Here is a 12,622-nt window from a genome sequence, read left to right as displayed (position 1 = left end):
TTGGTTGTAAGTAAGGGACGTACACTTTCTACAGCACTCTCTTCAACATGTGGGTTTGGGTTTTTTTTCCCATAACTTGTGATTTAGTGATACACTGTTGTGTTACAGTAGTGCAGCCTATGCCAGTATTTCCATTATAACCCATTTTTACAGGTTTATAACTCAACACTAAAAATGTACTCTTCCAATTTGAAACTTGGCAGATAATGTCTCATCTCAGCCTCAGAATGACAGTTTTTTCTTCCCTTTTCCTTCCCCCCCAAAAAAGGTTGCAATTTTGCTGTATTTTTAAATAGAAGATATTGTCCTTTCTGCTTTGATAAGAGAAAAGCCTGCCTGATTATTAAAATTGCTTTTCAAATCTAAGAGAGGAGGTCGTTATAATAGAAGATGCATTGAATAAGTGTTGTTGATGTTACAATGTCTACAATAAGTACATGGATACAGAGAAGTATCACCTTCCAGACGAAAGCTAGGGAATGTTGATCAAAATGATTGAAAAGCTTTTTTTATGGTGATTTTTTTTCTAGCTGTTGATTTTACCCTTAAAATAGTGTTCTCAAAGGTAAATATGTGTTAGCTGCTGCACTCTATTGTTTATCTGGCTGAATGAAGTAAAGGAACACTTTACTGCATATAAGCAAAATAATTATATTTCTGTCTTTTCTCATTTGATAAAGACAATACAAAAGGAATATAAATTCTAACTTTGGTGTTGAGACCAAATACTATGTGTAAACAGTGCTATGAATCCAAAGCAGGCATAAGCAGCAAAGCACAGTGTTCCCAATGAACAGACACTTGTGTGGAGTTGGAAATTTAGCACTGAATGACAAACCAAGATATAGGAGGCTTGTATGATCCTTACAGTTAACACTGTCAAGATCTGAGCCTCTGAATGTGAAGCTTTATCGGAAGCCTCCCATTCCAATTCAAGACAGGGTGTTCAGGATGTAAGAAAATCAGGATTTAAATATAATTTCTCCTTCTTTAACCCTCTCCTTGGACCCAGCCATGTAGGAGTTGAAATCTACCCAGCTGATTTTAAAGGAAGTTTCCTAACCACTGCGAATGCAACCACTACTACAAACACGACAGGAGGGCTTTACAGGGATGCTTCCTCTTGTTACAGATTTACTTCAAGGGGTTTCTTCTTCTATTTAGACCGTTAAATTTATGCTTACCTTAACCACTTTAATGGTACTAATTAGTAGAAAAAAAAGAAATTTTATGAAGGGTGTTAATGAATCGAGCTATTTTGTCATATGTATAAAAACTATCAACATATATACAGTATGTATTCTTACTATAGCTAAGTTGTCTTTCTCTTAAATCCCAACTGCTTCACTTTTTCAGTTGTCTCTAATATATTTATGTATCATTAAAACCAGAGAATGTGTTTTCTTATGAGAAGTTCAGTTCCTTCATTTGAATTCTAAAATCAGTAATTAGGTCAAAGACTATTTTGTGTCCATTGGCAGAACCAGTGGCTCTCAGATATAAAATAAAACAGCTGTATGTGAAAATTAATTTTTTCGGGGCATAAAATCAAAATGCTCAGCACTTTCTCACATCAGCTTTAGTCCAGTCCATCAGTACCAAAACCAGAGAGATTCTTCAGTGTAAAATGAACACAACACAGTGAGATTCAGATCTTCATTTCTTGCAGAAAATAAGATGCAAGTCCAGCAAAACTTCCAGGTGGAAGTATCAGATGTGTCCAGTGCAGTCAGTAGTTTCGGTGTGTAAATCCAGGTCTTCTGTTACAAGACTTGATTTATGCTGAACACCGTTAGCTCTTATAAAAGGGTGCTGTTTATATTTCTGGAATATACAAAGAAAGAACTGATATTGAGAATCACTGAAGTGCTTAAGTCAACCACAGCACCATTTATTGAAAATATCTTCCACAGCACAGGGATTAGTCTTGCTTCTGTAGAAAAGCAGAAAGTTCCCAGCCCAGTCCTGTTCACTTGAAATACTAGAAATATTAAATAGCTTCTGACACTAGACAGAGTGCACATTATTGCTTTCATTTTGTATGATGCCACCTGGAATGTTTCTTATTTGAGTCAGTGTGGAGAGCACACAGTAATAGCAAAAGATGGTTGTTCATCATATGACATGGCTGAATTTATAGCAGATTAATTTTTTAATTCTTGATCATCTAAAATATTCCTGCACTTAGTTTAATATTCTATGTATGATAATCAGCAAACACAATGTAAGCAAACAGTTCAATTTGACTTAGAGGTATATATGTTAAAAGACACTAAATGTTCTTTTTGTAATGTAGAAGAGGCTCTCTGGCAGCCGTGAAATATATTAAAATCATATTTCTGTTTTTATAGTAATACTTGGAAAAATGAAAAGAATCATTAAGGATAAAATACTCCTGTGTTGTATATTTTCCTAAAACTGAGGCACATGATAGATTATTTTTTAATATGAAGTGGTATTATGGTAATTATTAACTGTCATATTTCATTTCTTCTCATGAACATCCAACACCATTTTTAAGGGGCCACAGAAGATAACATGTTCTCTGCAGCTGATGGCACTCATCATTGTCATTAATAAGTACCCTTAGTTGACTGTTTGAAATTTTGCTGTAAATTCAAATGAGAATGTGAATGTTATTGGAAAACATGCAGTTACATTTGGAGAGTTGATTTGTTAATCATGTGCAAATCACTGTCGAAATTATACGAGTATGACAACCCATGTAAATTTATCTAAGTGTTTTGTGCTGCTGTATGTATAAATTGTACAGGGAATAAATTCTGCATTTGTTCATAGGCACAGAAGAAGCGAAAATCCAATGAATCTGTAGATACAGAGCTCTGTCTTAATGAGGTAAGAGTGTGGATCCTATATATTTCACAGCACAGGTGTCTCTCCGTAATGTAAGATTTCCAAGTCTGGCAAGATTATCATGGGTTACCTCATACTTGCCTTTCAGTTTTGTTATGTTTGGATACCATAATGTATTAAAGAACAACCTTACTCAGAAGTTCAGAACTGGGCTCAAAGTGTCCTCTGCTGACTTTTATATTTTAATAGCTGTATAGTGCACATGTAGTCAGATCCCATAATAATAACCATTGCACCTAGCAAGTGTACTTGTTTAATCATCTGCAGGAGCGCAAGATCAGATGGGTTTTAGCAAATAATCAGAAACAAACTGGTCATCATTCTGTGGTTAAAACAAATGACCAATTTAGGGAATGAAATGATATTCATATCAGGAGATGTGATGCTTATACACCAGGGAACAGATTGACAGACTCAAGACTTGAAACTCCCATTGCTGGTGGAGTAGTCTGCTCAGCCTGACCTCAAAGACCCCTCTCAGACATAAGCATTACATCAGTTTCCATGTCTGTCAGTCCATATCCTTTGTATCTAGTCTCTCCGGAAGCTTAATAATTAGTGATGTACATAATCTTTACAGTGTGGAAACACATAGCCTAGGCTTTGGAACAATACCAGCTGTACAGCCATAAGCCACCAAAAGGATGTGACAGTATCTTTCAGGTTCTTCTTCTCCAGTCCAAATTTGCTCAGTTCTTCTACACAATGGAAATTCTATAGCTCATTCCTAATTCATTAGGTTCTCTTAAGAATTTCCTGTAGGTACTAGAATGAAGCCTAGTAACATGTACAGGAACAGTGCAGTAATGTTAACACATCTGTTGGCATCTTGTGCTGGCTAAAAGACCTTAGATGAGAAAGCTCAAGTAACTGTAGCTAACTATGAGAACTGCTGGTCCATCTCATGCCATACCCTGTCCCCAACAGTTTCCAAAAAGGAGATGCCCAGGGATGAGTAAAAGAAAGCATATTGTGATAATTCCCCAATACCTCTACAACTTCCAAAATATTGCATCTCAAGGTGTTCCAGTTAGCCAGTCCTAGCAAGTGATACCCAGGTGAGGGAATGGCATGGAGATTTATCCATGAGTACCTCCCCTGCTCTGTAGACAGTCATTCCTGTGGAAACTGATGCTTTGAACTCCTTCTTTGTATCTGGTCTTCTGGGTACTTGTCCCTTGTACCATTGCCCATTGCTTCTCCAGGGTTGGAGAGGCTCGTCCCCTCTTTAGAAGCTGCATCCTTGGGGATTTTCACATCCTGAGTGGACAGGATCTGAGCCACTTCACATGGAACAGGTTGGACTTCATGATCTTAGAGGTCCCTTTAGTCTAAATTGTTCCACTTCTGTGACTATACCTGTTAGGTTTTCTTTTTTACTGAGGATGATAGCAATGGGAAATATTTCTGCTACATCTGCTCCTTAAGTAGTTCACTATAATCTGCCAATCTGTACTGGCATGTGCATACTGTTTAATTATTGGTAGCAAAGATGCCAAGGAATGCAAATAATGCAGCAATTAAGGGGAAAAAGAAAATTTTTGTAAGCTAGAAAACAGTCTTTCTGAGCCCATGAATTAGATTTTATTTATTGTCATCCAGAAGTAACTTGTTGTCAAACAGAGTTCTTTTGTTGACTGTGCAGAAGTTGAAGTTTCTCTGTGGGTCTTACTTCTGCTATTTTAAAATAAACTAGCATGATAAACACAGATTCACAAAAAATTGCCATGCATTTTATACATTGAAACATTGCTAAAGTAGTAATTTTTTTAAATTTCAAAAAATTGTCATTTTGACATCTGTTTTAATGCCTTTCAATTTGTGACATTGATATATATAGGTATCAGTGGAGGGTGGGACATGAACAAACAAAAGGTGAATTTCATGATGTAGATTTAAATGTTTTGCAGTGGAAATGTGTAATGGTGACCAAGGAAAGTATTGTGTCTTACAGAATGCTATTGGGAAGGACAACACAGCAGGAGTCTCCACCAGTCACATATCTGCGGAGAATTCACTCGCTCTTCCTACAAGCTTCTATCTAAGCACACAGCTCACCCTGATGACACTTGCACTCTCACTCTGTTTGTCCCTAAGCTCATCAGTCGTCTTGTAGCTGCATTACATTACAAAAGGACGTGTAAAAAAAAAATCTGTTTGCTGTCCTCTGTTGTTTATCTGGAATTCCAGGTCTGGGAGCTAAGCTGAGGCACACCTGTTAGAACAGTCTCAGTCAGCTGGAATTTTACTTTTTTTTCTCTCTAAAAAAAGCTTCTTGTGATATTTAGAGGCTTTGTGAAATACTTGGTGCAGTGCTACATTCCAAACCCAAAAGGCTTTTGGGCATGCAGTGTTTTAAAGAGACAGTGTGTAAATTTGCCTGTAAAGCGACCTGGTTGGATTATTTTAATAATTATTATTTTAATTCTGGCTTTTATCTGAGAAGGAAGATGGCAGTTTTCTTAAGATCTTGTTTATCTCATTGAATGGTTTTGGTTTTCAAAGTGGTTGAACTTCAGACTATCAAGGATGCCAGGCTTTTGTCTAATGGTGAATGTTCTCCCAGAGAGTGGACTTTATGAAACTTCTTCATTTGATAAATCGCTACTGATGTTAAACTCTTTCAGTGTGTTAGCATTTTCCTCTTTAAATGTTTACGTACTGTAAGTGATTCTGCGTTCCCTGCTGAGAAGCCATTATAATTCACATACAGGTATAATGTATGTCTTTCAGTTAAATTCTCATAAAAATAGAGTGTGGCGTAGAACCTTCTAACAGTACATTTATCTTTTAATTATAATCATCTAGCCTTAACAAGAGTGAAGATTCTTTAAATTAGCAAGAAGCAGCCATTGTGAAAGCTTGATAAAGATACATTTCTTTAAATATGAGGAACAATTTTGCTACAGGGTTTCAGCTGTACAGTCTATGGTCTTCTATGCTTCCATTGTGATAATATAGTCCAGTTATTATACTGTTTGTTTAATAAAAAAATGACATACAATTTATTTGCTCTACTAAAATGTTATCTGTTTATACATACTTGATAATGTCAGATCAAAAAGTTACAGGAACTTCATGCCTTACTTCTCTTATCAAAACATTGTAGAAGGACAAGAGGAAGTAGGATATTATTTAAATTGTGGTTTATTTCTTACACTGCTACAATCAACACAAAAAATGGTTGACCCAGTTACAAGGCAGCGCCATGCACACACATGATTTTCTCACTGTGGTAGTTCCTACTGCAGACCTTGGCATTGCTGACATGATGAACTGTTTGCAAGACCAGTCCCATAAATTAATTTGGTGGTTCAGATGGCAATATTGCCAATATACATGATTTAATCTCGGTTCTAACTCAGTGACACTGGCAGCCCGTGCTGGCTCATGATGATTTCCTACAGTATCTAGAAGGAATTCTTTAAAGCTTTAAATGTCAGGAAATAGTCAGCATTTCTCCTAAGGGCTGTCTTTATACCTTACTGTGATGGCTTGTTGACTGTTACAAGCAGTTATGTCTAAGTGATCAGCAGTAATCAGCTTTTGTTTCTACTGGAAGTAGAAGATACCTTCTCAAGCAAGGAGTTCATCATGTTGAATGTACGGATTTACGTTGAGACTTACACAGTTATGGCCTGTCCTGCTCTGAAATGTCCAGATCACTTATTTGCAATAGAACTATAAAGTACAAATTACTGTTTTATAAACTGCACTGAAGTTTTGGAGTGTGCAAAATACACATCTTACTAAGAGATTATTAAACTTATTGACACGTTCATCTTTTGAGATTTTTTCTTAGCTAATAATAAACACTTTCATAAAATTTGAAATTCATTTATGTACTTTTGATTATGGTCACGTAATATACATCTCAAAGCGATGTGTATGGGATAGAATTCTATGATACTCTGTGTCACTGAACATGAAAAATTAGACAATATTACTCTTTAATTCTGTGTTGGTAAGAAACTGCAAATTACTTTCAAAGGGAACGGAGCTGCTTTCAGAGAAGAGATATATAGCCCATCACTGCCAGCAAAGCCCATGTGGTTCCTGTTGCTCTTCTTGTAGAAGAGAATGAAATTATTGAAAACTAGTGGTAGCAGAAAAAAGATTACGAGATTCATGATTTAAAAAATGAATCAAATTCGTTTACGTCAAAAGGAGTTGATAGTATAATCTATTGAAATGCTAATGAACATTGTACTAGAATTCAAAAGTCTGACATTATCCAATTAAAAATATTTTCAAAACAAATTCATAAACATTACAATTACTAAACCCATCTTTGATTCCCAAAGCTTTCTTTAAAATATGGTTTGTATTCAGCACATTAAACATTTTAGGCAGTATCGGGAATTTTAATATTCTCCAAGTATAGCGTGTATTTTTTGAAGATTTTTACATTTGGTTTGATTTCAATTATCTGTTATATTTAATACCAGTTATTAGAGTTCTGGCACTGTGTGATCCAGAATAAAAGCTGTTGGTCACATATACTGTAAATAACAACTTACTAGTTTCTTATTTCAAAAGAAACTGCTAACTATCTGAGTCAACGAGAGTTACCTTTGGAAATACCATTCATATATAGTAGGGGAAAAAATGGTGTTTTATGTGGGTAGCCATGTTATCACAAAAAAAGCCCAACAGAACACTGAAGCTTTTTCTCCTGTAAATTAAAAGCATACTGAATTCTTAAAAAAAAAAAAAAAAGCAGCTTATTAAACAGGCAGAAGAGAAAAAACCCCTTAGGAGTCTGATACTTCATACAAAAGTTTTTACAGGCATCACCATGCAAATATTGGAGGATGTGGTGTGGATGATATCAGTTTATCATGGTGACCTCATCTGTGCAGTCATTTACTACTGTACTGAAGTATGCAAATACTTTTTCATTTTTTTCCCCTTTCAGTCATTAAAATGCCATATGTTAAGTTTTCAAATGAACAAGCTTAGTCTGGGCTTTATATATTCCTTTAAAAGATTAATGTTATCCATGTAACAATAAGACAGGAACTGTCCAAATACAGGATGTGCATAGGGGTGACCTGCTGATTCAGTTGTAAATCTAACCAGTTTCACTTGGGTGTAAATCATGGGCTACTGAAAACATATCAAAATCATCTTTTTCATTTAATTTCATCAATGTCATAGTGGCACAGACATTGTCATTAGTATTATTAAAAGCATGTTTATGTTTCTTTTTGAGAGTAGCTCACAAGGAAAATTTTATAAAGGTAAAATTCAGACTGAACTGAAATACATGGCTAAGGTTTTACAGTATTCAACATAATTATTAATTCCACAAGCTAGTCCAGTGAAAGAGGCACTGAAGGTGAATCTTTTAGATATGAGCAACAATAACAGCAGTTGAGGGTTTCCCTTGCCCCAGTGTGTGTGGTGACACCCACCAGCAGGCAGCAGTCCTGAGGATTGTCCGTGCAGTGGTTTGGTCAGTAAGGAGGGGTGCAGCTCTCCTTTCACTGACTTGGCTCCCTGAGATCCTTCAAGAGAATGGATATGTGGTGCTGAGGACTGAGCAGGAGCCATCCATCTGTCTTCTGCAGGGCACTGGCCACTTTTCATTGCGCAGCTTCATTCCCACTGTGTCATTAGGATGAATTAGGTGGAAGTGGAATTGTTAATAATTTCAAAGCATTGCATAGACAGATTGTCGGGCGACCTATTCACAGGCTTATTTTTTTTTAAATAAAATTGTGTCCCTCTAAGGCCCAGCCTTTGGAATATGAGGCCGTTCACAATTTTTTGCTGTTTTAATTAGTAGACTGAAAATACAAAAGTGTACACCTTTACTAAGCCTATGCAATTAGGCTGGAGATGAAGAAAACAGATCAGGAATCACCTTGAAATCTCAATCCCCATTAAAATTTGTAATTGTTGCTTAATCAGTATGATATTTCTGTGGAGTAAAGGCGATGAGAAACCAGTGAAGGAGAAGAGCAAAACTCAGAACAGCTCCCTGAAGGGAGGTAAATCTTGTGTATGTCAAGTGACATGAGTATCCCATACTTAGCTTGTAATAAAAGACCTGGATTCTGCTAGAACAGGAGCTCTTTCAGAGCAAGCAGTAAAAGATGGAAGCACGAGCAGTTATTCATACAACAGTTATAACATTCATAAAATGTAATTCTTTGTCATCAACACCAAGGTGGATCTACCTCACTGAAAAATATATGTTCACTGACATTCTCTCTTTCTGTGTTAAATTGTTCTGCGTTCTGCATGTTCTGTATTAGAGCTGTTCTGGGCTAAAGAGGTCTCCAAGGTTGTTTTATGCCCATAAGGTTACTCAGAGTCTACCTGACGTCCCTGACATCAAATAGAAATATATTTACTTCTGATGAACTTGGCAGAGAAATTAATCCAGTGACTTGTTCAATATTTCTTATCTTTAAATATTTGCTTTTTCTTAGCAGCTCGTTCCTTCTATGACATTTCAATTATTGAGTATTTCAGCTTCTCCTTTAACTTGGGAAGGTAATTTTGTCCAACTCTACAGTATTCCACTTTATACATTTGCTTCAGTGGGTTTTCTTTTTTAATTACAGCCTTCGCTTTTGAGAAAAAAAAATATGATCAGGAATCTGGGTCTATGGAACTAAGAACACCTTTAAAGGGGAGGAAACTGCAAGTTCCTATTTTATCTTTTCAGCACTGATTTGACTTGAATAAACGAAAACATGATGTCGCTATTCCCCGGATGGAATTTAAAATTTAGTTTGGTACTGAATAGGATTGAAAACTTTCACACTCTCACAAGCTATTAGAAATATTTAAGTACTTCTAATGTATTTTCCAGTTGGAATTTCAGTCAAATAGATAAAGTCTCACTAAGTAGTAGTTTTTTTTAAGAGAAAGAAGTCTCTTTGGAAATTGTGATGGCTCCATTTTTAAGGTAAAATTAGAGAGGATGGTGAATTCCCATTTTTGATTCAATATTATCTCAACTCTCATACACCCTTGTTTCATGTTCTCTTATGAGTGTGTTTGCCTGCAGGCAGTGGTTACACTTAATAGATACATATTAGCTATGGTCACCTCAATAGCTGGAAGCTAACTCCTGAAACTCCTACTTAGATGTTCCATCTCTTTTTATCTTACATAAAAGCATGAGCAACAAATTCAAGATGTGGCCTAAAGATTACCTGAAGTTTAAAAGAGCATAGAGTCAACAAATTTCTCAGTAGCATTTCTTATCGGTAGAGATAGTGGTGTTCTCTATTAGTACTATCTAGAGTACTCCCAGAAGTTCGCTGAGCACATTTAACCAGAGTTAAACCAGTTTCTGCTGTTTTACCTTTTTCAGGTGCCAATAGCAGTTGCCGTGCATAGAATTAGAGCTAATTGCTGCCTAGATTAAAGCAGCCAAACGTTAGCTCCTTTTCCCCTGCTTTTAGTGATGCCAGCACACTAATTCTTTTGCACTGCTTTTTAATCTGTCAAAAGGAGAATTGCCTAGAATCCAGAAGAAAATTAGTCATAGATTTAAAGGCAATTTTCTTCAAATTCCTCCTTCCAAAATACCATAATTACTGACTTCTTACAAACTCCTGTCCTCCAAACACTGAATACCCCCTGCTCAGCATGTTCAGTTCTTAGCAAACTGAGCAAGAGTTTGGGGGATTCAGCTTCTAGTAAAGGAGGCTGTGTATGTTTTCAAGACTCTTCAAGCCTCTTATTCTGCAAATGGATGTCCCCTCCAGCCTTTTCTGATTTCATTTGCTCAATCTGCTTGGAAACACCAAAGAACTGGAAATGGCTGACTGATGCCACCCAGGTCTTGGTGTCAGTCTCAGTAACTGTAGTCCATCTCGGGTCAGTAATCTCAGCCCACATTTACTGGCCAGTTGCATAAAAGCAGGATCACAGCAGGCACTAACAGGCAGCAGCATTCTTCTGGCTGACCACAGATGCACTGGTAACACGCTGTACATCGGCACTGGCTGGTGTGTACCAAGCCTTTGTGTCTCCTTCATCAGCCAGACCTGTCCAGCTGGGGTGGAGCTCATGTACACACCCTAATAAACCTGTTGGAACTACAGGCCAACAAATAAGTCATGCCAGGCTTGCTAGCTCCAGCTTTTCAGCTGGTCTGCACTGAATAATGTTGATTTTGACCACTGCTCTTGTCCTTCGGTCAAAGCTTAAATGCTGCAAAAGCTAATCCCCATCGATTTACTGAACAATGGGGTGATATAAACTCCTTTAAGCATAGAAACCGGAAAGTCCACTGAAACTCTGAAGTAATTTTCAAAATAAATTGAAAACATGATCGTCCTCTCCTGGTAATGTTTATGCGATAGGATATATATGACAGAAGGAAGCTTTTGTCAAAAACAGTAGAAAGCCTGAAGATGCAAAAAATACTGTTTAGGGAACCACCATTTATTTTAGCAGGAGATACCGCAGAAAGCACACTCCTGAGACATGGAAATATGTGTCCCACTGAGGGTAAGACAGAGAAATCATACTTCTTTGACTTTGTGAACTGGCCCATGGAAACTCTTCCCCCTTTTGAGAGCTGAGGGAATTCTTCTGGGAGTATGCTAACCAAAATGCAGGGAGCACTTGGTCTCCCTTTCACATCCCCAGACTTGATTATTAGTAATGATGTCCTCTGCATGCTTTGGGATGGGACAAGGGTTTTAACCCTTAAGTGAAAGTTAATTCAGGAAGAGTGTTCGTGACGATTGTTAGAGATGGATTAAAGCCCTACAATGAATTGCATCTGGCAGTTGGGAGTGCACAGCCCAGACTGAGCTGAGTCACACATTGCTTATACAGAAAAACAAGTGGAGGTAAAAATTGAAATAAAAAATATGGTCTTGAATTTTATATTGCTGCTTCTCTGGGAGGGTCACAGTAGAAGTGGTGCATTACCATCAGTCCTTTACCTCTTCCCAGTACCCATTGTTTCATGGTAAGAACAAAAAGGAAATCCAAAAGGCAGGAGTGGAAGAAATTTCTTCAAAGGACTGCAACACATGGTAAACTTAACTGGTGGCAATTATTAATCTCCATGTTTTCCCTTCCCCTCAAGTTACTGCCACTGAACTTGCTTAACAGGGTTTGTATGATTTTATGTGTAGCATTAGGACTGAAATGATTAGCTGTGATCAGTACTGCTCAGACTGGGAAGGTGTATATGTCTTTCACCTGAGGGTATGTCAAATTTTGTACTTCTTGTGCAAAGTGCAAGTTGACAAGAGCTGCAGCAAAAAGGAAATAGCAGGGGAAGGCTCACATTAAAAGTAATTTTCCTTACATCATGGTGATAAAAGGATTAATTGAGGGTAAGAAGAAAGGATGCAAGTTAGGGTAACAGGTAGTATTAGGACCCAGGAAGACTGGCATTCAGTGTGATCTGAGGATATTCCAATGGTAGTATTTTCCTGCCTTTTTTTTGGTCTTTTTTTTTCTTTTTCTTTTTTCAAAAACTGTCTAGAACATGCTTAAATTTTCTAGAGGAGATTCTTACAAAAAGAGTTACCTTCTCGTATAAATTGTATGTCATCTTATGGATTTCTGTATATCTCACTGCAAGTTATTATGTGTCAGGTTTTCAATCATAATGGCTGGTAATTTGTTGTCAAAAAACAAAACCACTGTTAACTTGTTCCCATTGACTTACTTAGACATTGCTCTGAGGACATTGCTCTTTGGACTGTCCACACCTTGGAAGTCGACTCACGATGTTTGGCGTTTTCTGTTGGCATAATCC

General features: G+C 37.0%; 1 protein-coding gene across 1 annotated transcript in view; it reads left to right on the top strand.

Annotated features, from left to right (window-relative positions):
* The window catches only part of GFRA1 (GDNF family receptor alpha 1), a 145,228-nt gene extending 134,113 nt beyond the window's left edge, over window positions 1–11,115 (top strand). Inside the window, exons 8-9 of the mRNA XM_027648103.1 lie at window positions 2,800–2,856; window positions 4,829–11,115. Of these exons, the coding sequence (XP_027503904.1) occupies window positions 2,800–2,856; window positions 4,829–4,990 (219 nt within the window). The 3' untranslated portion in view covers window positions 4,991–11,115. The remainder of the gene's footprint in view (window positions 1–2,799; window positions 2,857–4,828) is intronic.
* Window positions 11,116–12,622: the final 1,507 nt, after the last annotated feature.

Source organism: Corapipo altera, unplaced genomic scaffold (genome assembly GCF_003945725.1).
Source record: "Corapipo altera isolate COAL_440 unplaced genomic scaffold, ASM394572v1 56, whole genome shotgun sequence".
Classification (NCBI taxonomy): Eukaryota; Metazoa; Chordata; class Aves; order Passeriformes; family Pipridae; genus Corapipo; species Corapipo altera.
Note: the sequence above shows the minus strand (reverse complement) of the source record. Positions and strands in the feature narration are given on the sequence as shown.